Genomic DNA, 17,777 nt, shown 5'->3' on the forward strand with positions numbered 1-17,777 from the left:
CCATTGGCAAGTCCTGCTACAGAAATACAGGATATAAATGTGATAAAACCCAAGACATCAAGCTGTCTCTGGAGGGCTCCTTTGAAGTTGGCTAAGTGGATTATCAGCGGGAGGCTGATACTTATATGTACAAACACACAGGCCGGTTACTGCTAATTGTGGTAAATCAGGCTGGCCGGCCTGGCTGGGGACCTGCTGTGCCCGTCACCACAGCAGTGAGGAAACCCTGCAACCCCTGCCCCCGCTCCCCTCAAGCTCCCCGGGTACATGCCAGGAGCCTCAGAAGCCATCAGCGAGCCAGCATTGTGCAAATTGCATTTGGGTTCACAGCGCTGCAATTGTATTTCTCTCACTAGGGTGAGCAGAGAAGGGAAGCAGGGCCCCAATTTGCATGAGGAAATAGTGCTGGGAGAGGGAGGGAGGGGACCCACAAGGCTGAAGCACTGACCTTCCCTTGAGGGAGACTATATGGTGAATTGGAGAGAGCGTGGCTTTTGCATCACACAGACTTCGTGTTAGAGTTCTGGCTTTAGCGCTCACTGTGTGACTTGGGGTGACTTGCTAAACTTCTCTGAGCCTCAGCTGGCACTTCTAAAATCAAGTATGTCTCAGGGTTATTATTAATAGACATGGCATACAGATTTAGCATTTTTTTCCTGTCCAACCCTCCCCTCCCCGCCCCCTGCCAGCATTCTGCCTTTCACTCTGTCTTCCTCCTGCATTTTCCTGGTAGAATTTGATGTAGCAGAAATCTGGGTTGTGCATATGGGCCATCTGAAAGCAAAAATGCAAGATGAGGGGCTAACCACAAGCATATATGGAGCTTTTTGTTGTTGTTGTGTTTTCTTGGTTTGTCTGTTTTAGGCCAATGTACTCAGGAATCATGAACACACATCTTTGTTTTCCAAAGCTAGCCGTGGAGCAAATGAAATCCCATGAAGTCCTTCCATTGCATGCTTTGGGGTTTTGAGCAAGGCAGGGACCCAGGACATCCCAGGCTAAGGCTTAGGTGATTTTTTTGGTGGGATATCCTAAAGCTTGCACCCCCACTGGTCCTCCCCCCGCCCCACCCCGTCACACCTCTAAGCCTGAGCCTGCTAGGGCCCTGCCCTGCATGGCAAAGGGACGTCCTGCAAATGACATTGGTTTTGACTTTAAAAAACTTGACATCAGAATGGCTCCTCGATTTAAAAAAAAAACTTGTTGTAGCCGAAGTATCTTTTTTGCAAAAGGTTGTGAAGGATGTGGACTTCACCACTTACTCTCTGTAGCAAAACATGCCATTGACAACCTATTTTGAGCGAAAACAGCTCCATTAATGGAAGTTGAGTAAATAGCGTGTGCTTTTCACATTCTTCATTTCAGTGGGTTAAAAGGAACAGTTCTTCTATATACTTGGATGCATTCTGAGACCATAAAAGCCAGACTTTCTGGAATTTGAAAGCTGTGTGCGATCCAAAAGGGTTTCAGCTTCAGATGGCTCCTGTCATGATCTTGGGGTCCTTTTGGGCTGTGGGATTCTTTTTTAGGTATCTTAACTGCTTTAACCATGAATCTTAAGGCGAGGTATTTTCGACTAAAATGATGCTGTTAAAACGTTTTCCATATTGCAAAGCACAAAAAGAACGAGGCTCACTGGTGGTTTTATTGGCTAACACTGCTTCTGTTTGACGTTTGATTTTCCAGTTTTCTGGAATGATGGGGACCTCCCTTCCGGCCCTGCTGATCTTAGGCTGTCTTCTCCCAGGTAAGGATCCCAGTACTCTCTGACTTCATTGTTCTGGGGGAAGCCTTGCCTTCTAAGTTCTGTGCTCTGGGAGTGTGTTCCCAGTGCTCAGCAAACACAGTCCAAAAGAGGGGAGGGAAGTCGAAAATGATGAGAAGTTAATGTAGAATGACCACAAACCTTCAGTTCCCTTCGCTGTATCGTGCTAACTCCAGTTAAGAAGAAATGCTCACGGGCACCTGGGTGGCTCAGTTGGTTAAGCAACTGCCTTCAGCTCAGGTCATGATCCTGGAGTCCCAGGATCAAGTCCCACATCAGGCCCTCTGCTCATCAGGGAGCTGGCTTCTCCCTCTGCCCCTCGCCCCTTTCATGCTCTCTCTCTCTCTCTCAAATAAATGAAATCTTTATTAAAAAAAAAAAAAGAAGGAATGCTCACCAGTGGTAATTTTAATATACGTATAATCCTGGCATGGAAACGTGGTAGGAAAAATAGCCTAAATTTTGCCCACTGAGCTTTTTCCCTGGGACATGGGTTTCCTGGGGACTTCACGAATGTTCAAAGGAAATAACTCATGTCCAGGGAATCATACCTGTCTTTAAGTGGAACATGCTTAGATAGCTGGAAAAGTGTTGGAGCCGCCTTTCCCCTTGGAATCTGATTGGTAGAGTATTTGACTCTTGGGAAATCTTACTGACATTTTTGTACCAGGAGGATAGTACTGGGACCATTTGTGGAAACATTTACTGGCACTTTTTAGTGTTCATCCAGATGTTTGTACATCACAGATGTTCACCGTGAACCCAGTGTTTTCCTGACGGGAGGAGTTAAGTCTGTTAGTGTCTGTAGGGCTTACCTATATGGGCATGTTAGCAGTAAGCAAGGTCAGTGGCTCGGTAGTTCCAAACTCCACCAAGGATACCCTGCCTGCAGGAGGATGGGTGACCAGAGGCACTCGTGACTTCAGCCTGGAGCTGCAAGTCATAGTGGGTGCATAGTGCAGTTGGGTTGGGCTCCAAAGGAGGTCAGAGACCACTGATTAATAATGAAGTCATAATATCTCTTCCGTTTTATAGGGGAAGCGGGACTAAAGTTTTAGGTTCTAAGATGAACTTCGAGTTTTGACTCTTGGACTTTAAATATTTTCTCTTTAAAAAGTTAAAATCCTGGGGCTCTCAGGCTGGCTCAGGCAGTAGATAGAGCAGGCCACGCTTCATCTCAGGGTCATGAGTTCAAGCCCTGTGTTGGGTGTGGAGCCTACTTATAAATAAAACTAAATTAAAATTAAAATCTTTATCATCCTGTTTGGGTTTCTGGGAGGCCATTAGCGAGAAGGCATGCCCGAGTGTCGTGCAGAATGGAAGAGACTAGTTCTTGATCACAAACCTGCTTTGTGCGTTGTGCAGTCTCCCTGCCCCTATTCTCACCCCATTCCGTACTAAGGGGAGTTGCCTGTAGGGCCTGTGGACCCTGAAGAAGCCACATGTGCTCGCGTCTCTGCCCTCTTGGGATATTTTATGGTCACACAGGGGAGTCTGAAATATGGAATGGGAATCAGGCGTCCTCTCTCCATCTGAGTGTTTGCTGGGGTGAATCCCGGGGTGGGGTGAGGCTTCTGAGGCCTTTGGAGCATTTGCTGCTCTCAGCAGATGCGGCGGCTGTTAGAATGGGGGGCCTTTCATGGGCATCCAGGCTAACGGATTTTTGCGCAGAAACGGTCATTGTTCCCGTAAGCTGCGGCTGTTGCCGCTGTCAGTTCCCTGGGTGAGACGGTCCTTTCTGGCGGTGCCTATTCAGAGCCCATTTCCTTTTACAGGGCCCAGCCTAATCCTCTGCCAGCTTTCATTACCCTCTATCCTTCCAAACGAAAATGAAAAGGTTGTGCAGCTGAATTCGTCCTTTTCTCTGAGATGCTTTGGGGAGAGTGAAGTGAGCTGGCAGTACCCCATGTCTGAAGAAGAGAACCCCAATGTGGAAATCAGAAATGAGGAGAACAACAGCGGCCTCTTTGTGACTGTGCTGGAAGTGGTCAATGCGTCCGCGGCGCATACAGGCTTGTACACTTGCTATTACAACCACACGCAGACGGAGGAAATGGAGCTCGAAGGCAGACACATCTACATCTATGTGCCAGGTGAGCTGTGTGGGGGGGCACCCCTCCCGCCCCCACACCCCGCTTGTGGTCCCTCCCCCACCCCCGCCAGCCGGGTTAGTGTCTTAAGAAATAGGAACATAATAAATGTGTAAGGGAGAAAACTTGGAAACTACGAGAGAGCGCACATTAAATCAAGGTCGCTTGGGAGACCATTATCAAGAAACATTTATGGGGGACGTTTGGAAACTGTGTGAAGTTTTAGAAATCATTTGTACATAGCACGTTTTATTCACGTTCTGCAAAAAAAAATCTGAAATGACCTCGTTCCGGTTCAGCCAAGTTTGACAAGTGTTTCGGTTTATTTATTGTGTGTCAGGCCCTGGGCGAAGTGTTGGGGACACGAAAAGTAAGTAAGTAGATCCTGTCTTGGAGCTGCTTATCGTTTCTTTTAATAGCTTCCCAATAACCAGGCTATTTTTTTCAGATGGAATGAAATACATATTTTTGATTAATTAGGGGGGGGTTTTTCCCTTTTGATTAAAATTCGGGGCAGATTAATACTGATGATGCTGTCTCTGACCGGTGAGAAGCAGGTGCCAAGACAGGAGTTAAAATGGGATGAAGCACACTAGGGTTTGAGGAGGGGACAGCCTGTGAGAGGAAATGGGGAAGGATCCCACAGAGCCTGCCTGGGAGGGCTGTCTACCTACGTTGTTGGTGTGATATTAAATGGAGGAGAGAAGGAAGGAAGGTAGAGTAGATGAGTCCTAGAACTCTGCACTGAGAAAGTCTGGGAGCCTAAGGAACCCCAGTGCCCCACAGCCCTTGGCTGGTGGCCCCTCCAGACGGCATGGCCTTGGGGTGTGATGGGTTTCAGAGCCTGCCCTTAGAGTGGATGACAGTGTGGTGCTTTCTCCCAGTAGACCTGTTAATCAGCCAGGCTTAGCCATGAGCTTGAGATTCATTTGGTTTGCCACCCAGCTAGTACTCCTTGTGCCCTCCTTGCAGTGATTGAAATCCCCATCTGTATCTGTGTCTGTGTCTTGGATGTTCCTTTGTGCCTGTCTGTCTCTCTGAGTCTATACCATCTGTCTGTATCCATCTCCGTATCCATCTCTGTATCCATCTTTGTCTGTGTCCATCTCTGTATCCATCTCTATCTCTATCCATCTCTGTGTCCAGTCCATCTCTGTCTGTATCTGTCTCTTTCTGTATCCATCTCTCTCTGTATCCGTCTCTGTAACCATCTCTGTTTGTATCCATCTCTGTTTGTATCCGTCTCTGTTTGTATCCGTCTGTCTGTATCCATCTCTGTCTGCATCCATCTCTGTATCCATCTCTATGTCCATCTCTATATCCATCTCTGTATCCATCTCTATCTGTGTATATTGGCTTCTACCAAGGACAGTTGTTTAAAGGAGGGCCATGATGTTGTTTAAACATCACATAGATAGTGCATAATGGTAAGGATGACTTGCATTTTTAAAGGAAGCCTTGGCTGTTGTGTTAGGAATATCAAACTGTATATTTTAACCTGAGATGAATTTGTAGCTTTGTTTGCTGAAATCTTTATGAACAGAGTTCAAGGATTTGGAACTCTGAACATGAACTCCGGTAACAGCAGTCTTCATACTTAAAAGAGGCTGTAGTTGGATTACTTGGCTTAAAGCAGACAAATATACAAACTGTTGATAACTCTTGCCATCCTGTGTTGGCAGAGGTGCGGTAAGGGGGTCTCTGAAGTATATCTTCTGATCTTTCTGCCTTTTCCTTGCTAAGTTCCCCCTGCCCCCCAGATTGGCCGCTCTTCTTGTCCTCTGTGACTGTGGGCGGCCCATGGGATCGAGATCCTCTTCTTTTCTTTCATGACATTCTTAACTGTCTGGACCCTTCTTCCTAAAAATAAAAGGTTTTGTTTTAAGAAGGGTAGGCATTTAGAATGTCACCCTAGCTTTGTTCACACATAAATGCCTCCTGCTTTGAAGAGAATGGAATATGGGCTTGTTAAAGGCATATGGTGTTTTGATCTTTTGTTTGTTTTGAACTGTTTAAGATTGTCCAAAAATTCTTGTTCCTCCCTCCCCCTCAGCACAAACATCATCCAAGTAGGCTCTGAACTGTTGTCGGTTAGAGATCTTATTATCTGTACCCGTGGAGAGTAAGGGGCCCTTCAGAACCCAACGTTTGACACTCAGTACTCCTTACTGTAGTAGCTTACATAGCTGGTTTTCTTTTGGAAATAAAATTCTCAGGCTGTGGAACTGTAAATTCTGTTTATTACTTGACAGATTATTTTTTAATAGATCTCTGTACTACTTTTCAGTGATACTGACTATAGGCAATAAGAATTTTTGAAATTATGAATATTTTCTCTTGTTTCGAATAGACTTGGTGATTGATCATTTTTTCAGTAGTGCTTAAATTTTGATTTCAACTCCTAGCTAATTTATAGTCATCACCAGCCTTTTCTTTTTCCTACTAGAGTTCAGGTATTTTGGTGGGGTTCATACTTCGTTTTATTTTGTTGTTCATACTATATTTTATTTTGTTCATACAAAACAGCCTTCTAGCTCTTACTATGGTTAGTATCATTGTGAACATTCTGGGTATATGTGAAGGTATCATTCATACCTAATGTGATTCATGCCAGTGAGATAATTTTTCTGAATATAGAAGGTAAAGGTGAAATTAATGCCTAACGTGTTTTTCTCTCTTCCCCAAACCACAGACCCAGATGTAGCCTTTGTACCTTTGGGAATGACCGATTATTTAGTCATCGTGGAGGATGATGATTCTGCCATCATACCTTGTCGCACGACTGATCCCGAGACTCCGGTCACCTTGATAAGCAGTGACGGGGTGGTGCACGCCTCCTATGACAGCAGACAGGGCTTCAATGGGACCTTCAGCGTCGGGCCCTATATCTGCGAAGCCACCGTCAGGGGGAAGAAGTTCCAGACCATTCCATTTAATGTTTATGCTTTAAAAGGTACTTGTACCTTCTCTCTCCTTTACCTAAGAGTTAAAGGCAGAACAATTTGATGTATGTGGATGGGATTTTTTAAAAATCATAGTCCCTAGTGATGGAGACTCTAAATATTTGGGGATTTTGTACCCCACCTTTGCCATAAAATGTTAGGCTGCCATCTGTGTCTGAAGTAACACTAAGCTTAGCATTACTAAAGGCAAATGCTACTTTATCCCAGTAAGATTTCATATTTCATCAGTTGACTTCGAAATACTGTGAGGAATTCTTTTCTTGATAAGCCTCTTACTGTTGTACCCACATTCCTGACTGCAGAGACCCTAAATACAAACACACACCTGTGGGGGGTGGATGCCTAGATTAACTTCAGTAACTTAAGAAGGTGATTTTGATTCTGAGCAAAGCTTGTTGCTATAGCCCTCCCTTTGATGTGAGTGGTTCAAGTGAATGGGAAAGAAGAATGTGTGTTTGGGGTCAGAAGTTTGGGGTTAGCGAATGCTACTGAACGCTGGGTAAGGGCCTTTTTATGCCAGCACTGTGCTTGGTTCTAGAAAAGAATGGAGAATAGCTGAGTAGCAGGTGGGAGAGATAGAGAGTGGTAGGGGAGGAGCAAAGTGCCCAGAGCAGTGCTGGTCAGTCAAGGCTGGTTGATTAAATGAATAAATACATCCATAAAGCTGGTTGCAGAAGAGGAGAGCCATCCTCAACTCAGATGCTCAGGAATGTGGTGCTTTGTTTGATTGGAACTTAGGTTTAGTATTGTTCCTGTTGCGTGCGTAGGTATTTGTGTGTGTGTGTGCTATTTTATAACTGTGCCAAATTATATGCGTCGGCACAAAATCAAAGCTTCTGAGACTTTGATCACAGGGGTTTGAAAATTATTTTTTATGGGCAGCTTGGTGGCTCAGTTTAAGTATCTGCCTCTTGCCTTGGAGTCAGAGTCTCATTCTCGGGGTTGTGAGACTGAACCCCGCCCGTATCAGGGCTTAAGATCTCACTCTTCCTCTGCCCCCCCCCCAAAAAAAACAAACACATAAAAAGCTTAAAAAGAAAAAATTATTTTTCAGGGTTTTAAAAAGGAAAGCAAACCCAAACCTTACAATGGTTCTTAACTGTATTATGGGTATTGAGGTCCTTGTGTCTGTTCTTCTTTTAAATAGCAACATCAGAACTTGATCTAGAAATGGAAGCTCTTAAAACTGTGTATAAGTCAGGGGAGACGATTGTGGTCACCTGTGCTGTCTTTAACAACGAGGTGGTCGACCTTCAGTGGACGTACCCCGGAGAAGTGGTAGGTACCTGCAGGGCTCTTGGTGGCATGGAGAGGAGCCCAGCAGGCCTGGAACACCTGTCTGTCACTGGTGGCGCATGACACCGGGCTTCTCAAGAACTCAGCTTCCCGTCTCTGCAGTGAGCCTGTTCTAACTAGATCACTTTATGGCTCTTTGGGCAGTGGGAGAGGTGGAGACGCTAGCTGACGAGGACCTGCAGAACCTATAAAGGTGTACACTGAGCCTTTTTTTGTTTTTCACAAGTCAGAAAGAAATAGGAAGGTTCTATCTACATGGTTTTGTCTGTCTGTCTATCTAATTCCCTTTCACTCCTGATTTGTACATTTCTGCTCCCTGCTCTTTTTTGGCATTTGATAGTTTCTCTCCTTTTACCCCTTTCTCTCCCCTCTGCTTTTGCTTCCCCTCCTTCTTTCTCTCTGGGGCATCAATTGGAAGTTGGGCATTTTCACATTGGACCTTAGGACCTCATGCATTGAAGAGACATTCATCGTCTGATATGCATACGTCTTCCCTGGCTATGAAGGAGTTTGGTCTCACTGTTCATACTTGATTGGCCTTTTTCCTTAAAGCATAAACATTCTGCTCACTTACTGAAAATAGACATTCCCCCCCACCCCCAAACCATAGTACCCGCTTTTTGGCCGCAAAACATATAATCTAAGTATCATTTTATAAAGAAAGTTTTCATCAGGTAATAAAAATAATACAGGTTTATTGTCATAATGTTATAAAATTGAGAGAAACAGAGGAAAACCCACTTCCAGGACATCCCCATTAATATTTCAGAAGATGAGTCCTTTCAGTACTTTGTATACAGAATAAATGTAATCATTAATAGGTATTAGGCTTTAAATAGTACTTTGTCGTATCCTTTTTCCTTTAGCAGCATAGCACAGACACCTTACTATGTCATTAAATATCCTTTTAAAATATGATTTTCTAAGCTAGTCTAAGAACTTTTTTTTTTACTAGACTTTATTTTTTAGAGCTGTTTTAGATTAGTAGTAAAATTGAGTGGTCGATACAGAGATTTCCCATTAGCCTCTGCCCCATGTATGCACAGCTCCCCATTGTTATCGACAGCCCCGCGGTGTTGGTGGTGGGAGGACATTACAATCTAGGAACCTACATTGGCTCCTCATCTCCACCCACGGTCCATAGTGTACATGAGGGTTCACTCTTCAGAGCTAGTTTTTTAAAGTTGGTTTTCCTTCTCTCCTGCTGTAGAAAGGCAAAGGCATCACCATGCTGGAGGAAATCAAGGTCCCATCCATCAAATTGGTGTACACTCTGAGGGTCCCCGAGGCCACGGTGAAAGATAGTGGAGATTACGAATGTGCTGCCCGCCAGGCCACCAAGGAGGTCAAAGAGATGAAGAAAGTCACCATTTCTGTCCATGGTACATTCTGCTTTCTAAAATGTCAGTCGTCCCTGCTGCTCAGGATCCACTCTGGTAATCGTTACTTAATGGAAACTCTTCCCCCTACAGAGAAAGGGTTCATTGAAATCAAACCCAACTTCAGCCCATTGGAAGCTGTCGACCTACATGAAGTCAAACATTTCGTGGTGGACGTGCAGGCCTACCCCCCTCCCAGGATATCCTGGCTGAAGGACAATCTGACTCTGATTGAAAATCTCACAGAGATCACCACGGACATAGAAAAGATTCAGGAAATAAGGTAACGAAACACCCTTCCCAAGTATGCATTTCTTTTTACTGTTTACTGTTTCTCTCGGGATAGACTGAGGTTTGTGCATGTCTGTGACACAAGGATCGATCTAGAAAATGAGCAGTCTGACATGGGAGATAACTTGAAATCAGGTACCTTTCATGATACCATTGCCATGTGCTAATACTGTTGATAGATATTTAACAATAAAATGAGAAGAAGGAACTAAAGAGCTCTGTTCCCAGTGAAAGAACATTTCCTGCATCCAGGATAGGATGGAGGAAAGGAAGTCAAGTGGGACCCACTTGAGCTGAATATATTTGATGACCTCCTCCATCTGTATGGCAAGGAGATAACGTATGATGAGGCCATTTATCACATAAACCTACATGAAACAAAACATCAGTAGTTTCATCAGAAACACATTTGCCCAAGGGAGGCTTCTGCTGGAAATAGGAGCAGTGGCTGGTTAGACCTGGTTTAGAGCAAATGGATTCTCACTCCCTGAGGAGACCGTCTCCGGCCCCCATCTCTTACCTAGGGGTGGAGTAAGTCACCTTGGCCTCAGTCTCCACATCTGTAAAGTAGGGTTAATAGTATTTTTTGTCCTTCAAGGCAAGGAATTAGACCAGATGACATCTTGAGGTCTCTTGCAGTTTTTAAATTCTGATTGGAATCCCAGAGCAGAAGGTACATCCTGCACTACTAGGTTTTCTGACCCCACGCCCTCCTCAGAAACCATCCCAGAGAGGCGCACCTCAGTCCTCTCTTTCTAGCCCTCAGGGAAGAAGGGCAGACCCTCTCTCATCGGTTCACTTCACCTTGGGACTTGCTTGCTTCTTTGTGAACTAAATCCCATGTGTCATTGAGTAGTAGTATCTGAGCAAACAGAATTTTATAGCCTCTGGAGAACAGCGATGTTAAGAGTGTCGAGTGCTGAATCTGGAGGGCTTTTCCGATGACACAAGGGGAAGGTGTGCAAAGAAGTGGGCAGGGCCAAACTTTACTTTGGGCTGTGAGGCCAGAGAGGAGCGGGGTGATCCTGGCACAACTAACACTTGGGATGCTTGTAGGCATGCTCTCCGCAGGCCAGATTGAGCGTCATGACAAGACAAAGCTCGCCAGTGGAAAGGTGTGGGAAAGCTGCCTGTGAAAGTGATCCAAGAGCTCCCAGCACAGATTTGCCTAGTTCCCATGGTGGACCAGGGACCATAAGGATGAATGCACTGAATGGGGGATATGGCTTCCCCGAAGCTTTGGGCTAGTGGATCTACCAGTTTCCTTGGCTGAGCCAGTGGAGACAATGAATGGCAGAGGATCGTGTGGTGACGACTAGCCAGGAGTGCCTGTGGGGACTCGCTCAGAAAGTCCTGGCCTGGAGCACATCCCGTATGGTCCCCAGAGGACAAAGCAGCCCACTCTGCTCCCGTTAACGGTGCTGGTGCCTGGCATCTTGGGCTAGAACACTCTCTGTTTACAGCATAACTTTGGGGCTTCAAAATCCTTCCACACGTATATAATTTCATTGAATTGGTTCTGGAAAGGACACTGTGCTGTTGCACATGATCGTTATCCCACGCTACATGTAAGGATGCTGAGGCGTGGAGAATTTTAGTGATGCCCCAGCTCTTCTCACTTTGTGACCAGCGCTTTTTCCATCCATCCCGTTGCTTTTCAGCACTGTGGTGTTTTACTTACTCGTTTATTTAAAGATTCATTTATTTTAAAGATTTATTTTTTTATTTGACATAGCAAGAGAGCACAAGTAGGAGGGGTTGGAGTGGGAGAAGCAGGCTCCCCACTGAGCAGGGAGCCCAATGCGAGGCTTGATCCCAGGACTCTGAGATCATGACCTGAGTTGAAGGCAGACACTTAAACCTGCTAAACCACCGAGGCGCCTTTGTGATGTTTCAAAAAGAAGGGCAATCAAATGGGCAAATACTTTATTGATGAACCCACACAAACACACAGAGCCAGATGTCATTTATAATACATGGAAGAAATCTTTAGGGGAAACTTCCCTTTGATAAAGTATGAAGAAATAGATCTTTCTAATTTCTTCTAATAGGCAATGCAATCTTTGCTTTATCGGTATTGAAGCATGAAGAAGTTGCATTGTAAGAAGCCTTGCTCCATTCCTGCCGCCACATGCCCTGTTCTCCCTGCCTCCCCCAGCTGAGGGAAATCACCTTTATTAGTTTCATTAGATTCTTCTGAAACCTTCCAGAGTTTTCTTTAAGCAAATACCAGCAAGTAGGAATGTTAAGTCCTGGAGATCTTTCCATGTCCGTGTGCAGACGGGGTCGGCATTCTTTCTTCAAGAGTGCCCCCGTTGTTCAGTTGCACCACCTCAATGATGGGTATTTCAGGGAAGCAGGTATTTTTAAAAAGGTAAAAATCAAGGTTTTTTTAAGGAAAGTTGGTGGGATGTGTCTGTTTTGTTCAGAAGTCAGGCCTTCACACAACCGATTGCTGTTCTAGCCACATAAGCTGTTGCTCATCAAGATACATGGTCTTCGTTTGAGAATTAAGTGTCTGTAAGTCAGACCTTCACTGTGTAGAAAGGACACCGAAAATCCCAGAAAAGCGATGATGCGGACCAAAAAAAGAGATGTTTTTACTTTTTACAAACTTGGACTTGAACGTGAACATGGTAACTGTTGGAACAGTTGGTATCTGTTTGGGTCCGACTTGCTGACACAGAGTCCTTGTCGTTTCAGATATCGGAGCAAATTAAAGCTGATCCGCGCTAAGGAGGAAGACAGTGGCCATTACACAATTGTCGTTCAAAACGAGGACGACGTGAAGAGCTATACTTTCGAACTCTTAACTCAAGGTGCGTCAGGCAGTATAAAGATAATGGTAGCTCAGTGACTGCGTGAATGTCCCCTCCCCCCGCCAAGGAGAGCCTGGCACTTTCCTCCCAGCTGGTGAAGAGAAAAACCAACACTTCATGGGAAACGCAGTGGGTGTAGACGTCACCTGTCAGGGAGAGCTTTGTTGGTCTTACAAATTCACACAGTTCTGGGAAGTTCCGGGCTGCTCTGTAACAGTCTGGGGGAATTCCTAGCTTACAACACCACCTGCTTCTCAGTCTGGCTCCTCCAGTTCTTGGAAGAGGAAAGTGATGGTTTTGGTCCAGATGACCTCAGGTTGTTCTGGAGAGTTTTAGCCTTTTTGCTTAGCTCCCCTCACTGGCATCGACTGCGCAGTGGCCCTTACTTACCAGGAGGGCGTGCCTCAGTCTCTCCATGTTCACGTCTAGCTCTTGTTCACTGGGTACCTGCCATGTGCCCAGGACTTCTTCCAGGCTCCTTTAACCCTCAAAGTAAACCTATGATACAAATGCTAGCATATTTCTAATTTATTTGATCAAGGATTTAAAAAAAAAATCTTTAAGAGCTAGTCACATTCTACAGATGCACTTTGGTAAATGCTGCTTTACATTATATACTCTGGCTGAATCCATTAGTTAAACCCCAAGCCCTAAGACAGCTTTAAGAACCTCCTTGCTTTTCAAGCCAAATAGCCACAGGGGCCTTTTGCTTTCCTCACTCCAGATTTAGAACACCACAGGACACAAATCCCTAAACACTGCAACTGTGAAAATGCTCTTAACCAAGTGGGTCTATCCAGAGTGGAGCCCGTAACTGTTTTCAGCCCCTTCTTGGGGGGTTACTCGCTTGACAGGTCTGAATGCGGGGGGCGGTGGGGGACGAATTTTGCACCCGATTTCTGTGAACCTGGGGCTCACAGGAGTTCCGGGACCCAGACCGTTCGATTCTGATGACCCTTCCCCTCTTGCAGTTCCCTCCTCCATTCTGGACTTGGTCGACGACCACCATGGCACTACGGGGGGACAGACCGTGAGATGCACCGCTGAAGGGACGCCACTTCCTGACATTGAGTGGATGGTCTGCAAGGATATTAAGAAGTACGGAAACTAGAGGTTTCTTTCTCATTGGTGGTCAGAATGTTTCTTCCTTGATTCAAAGAACTTGAGATGCATTTTCTTTCTTTGGCTTTCCCTTCTTTTGTGATTCTTCCTGGGCCAAAGTTCCATAAACTCCAGGCTAGTGTCTTAAGGATAGGCCTGGCGTGCATGTGTGGATGGTATGCGTGCCTGTGCACCTGTGTGGTCATGAGTACTGTAAGGAGAAGGTCCCGGACTCTCACCAGATTCTCCAAGGATGCCTCATCAGAAAAGAAGATGAATTTAAAGGATCACAGCTCTAAGAGAGGATTTTTACTACCCTGGCCCACTTCACCTTATAGGTCTTACAGGGTGAGCTTTGTTTGGTAGCTAGACTGGCGCGTGAACATACAGGACAGTCTTGTGCATGGTGACTGCCCCATTTGCCTACCTGCTGTCTGGGCAGAGTTAACTCACCAGTTCCTCCTCTACCCACCCATCTGTCCACCTTTTCTGATGGGCCCTCGAGCCATGTGCCCATGGTGCCCATGGCTGGGGGCCTCGATTGTTTCTCTTGGGGGCTGAGAGTCCTAGACCTCCCCCTTCTTAGGGCAGAATGACAGGACTGGGATCTTGACTGGGGCTGGAATCTAGGTCTCATAACTCAGCCAGTGGATCACTCCAACCCTACTGACACTTGAGGGGCTCTTGATAGTGCAGGTGGGGAGAAGAGGAGGGAGCCAGGCATTTCCAAGAGCTGGGCAGTTGGGATAGTTAAACATTCTTGAAGTAGATGTGATCCATTGGCTCATGGGTTCAAGGCTTGGAATTGGTAGTTACATTTGACAGAACTTACTTCTACTTTGCCTGCTTCATCAGCAGTTAACTTTGAGTTATCCGCATATAGGTTATCCTCTGTTGGGTCTGTGCAAACGAGTTTCATGTTAATACGCACATAAAATAAGAAAATCCACCTGTAGCAACCTCAGATGCAGGCGAGGTCGGAACGGCTTCCCACCGTCGATGATTCTCTCTGTTTTGCTCACCTCCGTTATCCTGGTAACTGGTTCTACATGAATGTCTTTTTTCTCCCCAGGTGTAATAATGAAACGTCATGGGCGATTTTGGCCAGCAATATCTCAAACATCATCACAGAGGTCCACCCCCGAGACAGGAGTACTGTGGAGGGACGAGTGACATTCACCAGAGTGGAGGAGACCATCGCTGTCCGATGTCTGGCCAAGAACCTCCTTGGGGCTGAGAGCCGAGAGCTGAAGCTGGTGGCGCCCAGTGAGTTGCTCTTAGTCACCACCAAGCTCCTCCTCCCACAGGCAGAACCTTGAATCCCAGATGGGGTCTGAAAGGAATGAAGGTCCCAAGGCAGAAATTCAGCTCTGAATGCTTTTAAAGGGCCTTCTCTGGGCTTCCACGTGGGAACCCTTTCTTTCGGATTCTGACCCCAAACTGCACCTTGAAGAGGCATCCGAGGCATTCTGCCTGTCTAGCCGGATAGCTAGTTGGTCTCTGTAGTCGGAGTGTGGGGATGGATGATGGGGAAGGAGGATCTTCTGCCTTGTTGCTCCTTTGAACTGTCGAAACAGGTTGCATTCTTAAAAACAAAAAACAAAAAACAACGAAGCCCTGAGTATAATATAAACAAAATGCAGCCTTTCAAAATAAACTGAACTTACATGGCTTTCAGTCCCATTTATCAGTCTTTATATTCCAGCCCATGTTCTGTCTAGAAGGTTAGCGTTGTGGCACCTTTGGAACAAGTACTGTATTTCCCTGATGGAATTTTGTTCCCTTTCTCTTCCAAGGGAAGATCTGGGGTAGTGTCATGTATGTAGATGATCGAGAGACGGTATCGCCCATCCTTAAAATGAGCCAGGCAGCCCTGGCACTTTTCCCCCAGAAGGGAGAGGTTTCTGACCCACACAACAACCACATCGCCTTCCCGCCCTCCTGCGTGTTTGTGGAAATTTCTACCTCACACAGCCTTTTCTCCTTCAGCACTGCGATCCGAGCTCACTGTGGCCGCTGCGGTCCTCGTGCTGCTGGTGATTGTGATCGTCTCACTCATTGTCCTGGTTGTCATTTGGAAACAGGTAGGTATTTTTCTCCAAGAACGAAAACCCTTGAGGCCAGTAAGAACAAGAAGAATAGCAACCTAGTTCAGGGCTTGGCACAGAGGAGGAGCTCCGTAAGGATGTGTTGAACGTGTCAGTCCTGCTGTGTTGTGGTCGCTTGGCTGCGGTCAAGCTTTGGTGCCTCTGGACTTTGGAAATTCACCAGCTACCTATCGTGCTCTTTTGTAGAAACCCAGGTATGAAATCCGTTGGAGGGTCATTGAATCCATCAGTCCTGACGGACATGAATATATTTATGTGGACCCAATGCAGCTGCCTTACGACTCGAGATGGGAGTTTCCAAGAGATGGACTCGTGCTTGGTAAGCGCCTCCTGGGCTGATCTCCCAAGGCTCCCCTTTGATTTGGACATGACCTTTTATAGCCTTGTGCAGGAATTAGGGATCTGAACTTCTGCTCAGTAAGAGCTAGGCAATAGAAATTGGCTTTCAGAAATATTTTTCTGTCTTGAAAATGAATGAATTGCATCACTGCCGTAGTTTTTATAAAAAAAAATCTCGTTCCAGGGGCGCCCTGGTGGCTCGGTCAGGTAAACGTCTCTGATTTCGGCTCAGACCACGATCTCGGGGTCCTGGGATCGAGTCCCGCTTCAGGCTCCGCCCTCAGCAGGGAGTCTGCATGTCCCTCTGCCCTTTCCCCCTGCTCGTGCTCTCTCTCAAATAAATAAATAAAAATCTTAAAAAAATAAAAACAAAAAAATAAAAATCTTGTTCTATAGCAGATTATGGTTAAAGAAAATTGTACAAGCGGAGAGGAGAATGTGAGAATGTCCTGCCAAAGATAGTCATTGAGATGGCTTTGCTTTGGGAGTGACACGAATTGATGAGATGAATTTATGTGACTGAAAAGGAACAGACAAGAATTGAATGAGGACAACCACACAGGGTATTTTAATCTAGCCCAGTCTGAGGATGTATTAGATGCTTCTTTAGAAATGTATATAGGATATAAAAACACAGGTACTTTCCAAAGCAAAACATGTGAAAATAATCAAGCCAACTTACCACAAACTTTTCAGATTATTTCCGTCTAGGGTTGAGACCGAGTACGTGAATTAGTTCAAGGAATTTCTTTTTTAAATCACATCATGGATGAATGAAAACAGGACAAAGACAAAAAGCAGATGAACATGGGGGGGGGAGCAAAGGGAAAATAAGATGAAAACAGAGAAAGAGGCAAACCATAAGAGACTCTTAACTATGAGGGAAAAAACAAGGTTTTGGAGGGGCGGGGAGGTGGGTGGGAGGATAGGGTAATTGGGTGATCGGAATTAAGGAGGGCACTTGATACAATGAGCACTGGGTGTTATTTGCAACTGATGAATCACTAAATTCTACCTCTGAAACTAATAATACAGTATATATTAACTAAATTGAATTTAAATAAAAAAATAAAAAAAAAGACAAGTGAAAGACTAGAGGTTGTGTCGCTGGGAACACACTAGACTTGCTTAATTCCAAAGTGCAGCCAGTTTAGGTCTTCTTAAACTGAAATCAAACATGATGTCCTAGTTACTTCCAATGTCAACTACTTGTACCTGGAAATGAAGCTTTATCATCTCTCCCTCCCACCAATTGCACCCTATTACCCCTCCCCTCTGTCCATTTTACAGAAAGAGCTGAGGAACTTAAAGTAGTAAAATGTGGGGGGAAAGGGTGACACCCCTAACATGCTAAGAGGCATTTCTGTGTGTCTCTGCTCCTGTGTGTTCCCCTAAGGCAGCGGTACGTTTCTGGGTACAGTCTCCCACATGCACATGTGCACACACGCACTGCTGGTTGCTAGTCCCTTATGAGCCGAGTCTTCCCCAGCTGTTTACTTACATCACCTCCAGCGTAGAGCCAAGTGTGGCTCCCGGGATGCAGTAGCCTGTGACATTCCTGGTCCTTCCGACAAGCAGGCGGCAAGGACACCAGCCCGAAGTTCACTTCTTCACGCCTTGGAATCA

The 17,777-nt window shown here is 45.6% G+C and overlaps 1 protein-coding gene across 7 annotated transcripts in view; it reads left to right on the forward strand.

The window, feature by feature from the left end:
* PDGFRA (platelet derived growth factor receptor alpha) overlaps positions 1-17,777 on the forward strand; it is a 46,241-nt gene that overhangs the window by 10,892 nt on the left and 17,572 nt on the right. For all 7 annotated transcript variants that reach the window (XR_007125326.1, XM_047719281.1, XM_047719279.1 and 4 more), the window contains 11 exons: positions 1,687-1,747; positions 3,541-3,858; positions 6,548-6,808; positions 7,966-8,096; positions 9,325-9,496; positions 9,587-9,776; positions 12,488-12,603; positions 13,575-13,701; positions 14,777-14,970; positions 15,694-15,788; positions 15,999-16,131. Coding sequence is in view for 6 of the 7 variants with exons in the window: in XM_047719281.1 (XP_047575237.1) it covers positions 1,696-1,747; positions 3,541-3,858; positions 6,548-6,808; positions 7,966-8,096; positions 9,325-9,496; positions 9,587-9,776; positions 12,488-12,603; positions 13,575-13,701; positions 14,777-14,970; positions 15,694-15,788; positions 15,999-16,131 (1,789 nt within the window). In the remaining variant the exon portion in view is untranslated. The remainder of the gene's footprint in view (positions 1-1,686; positions 1,748-3,540; positions 3,859-6,547; positions 6,809-7,965; positions 8,097-9,324; positions 9,497-9,586; positions 9,777-12,487; positions 12,604-13,574; positions 13,702-14,776; positions 14,971-15,693; positions 15,789-15,998; positions 16,132-17,777) is intronic.

The sequence above is a fragment of the Lutra lutra genome, chromosome 2 (assembly GCF_902655055.1).
Source record: "Lutra lutra chromosome 2, mLutLut1.2, whole genome shotgun sequence".
In the NCBI taxonomy this organism is placed as follows: Eukaryota; Metazoa; Chordata; class Mammalia; order Carnivora; family Mustelidae; genus Lutra; species Lutra lutra.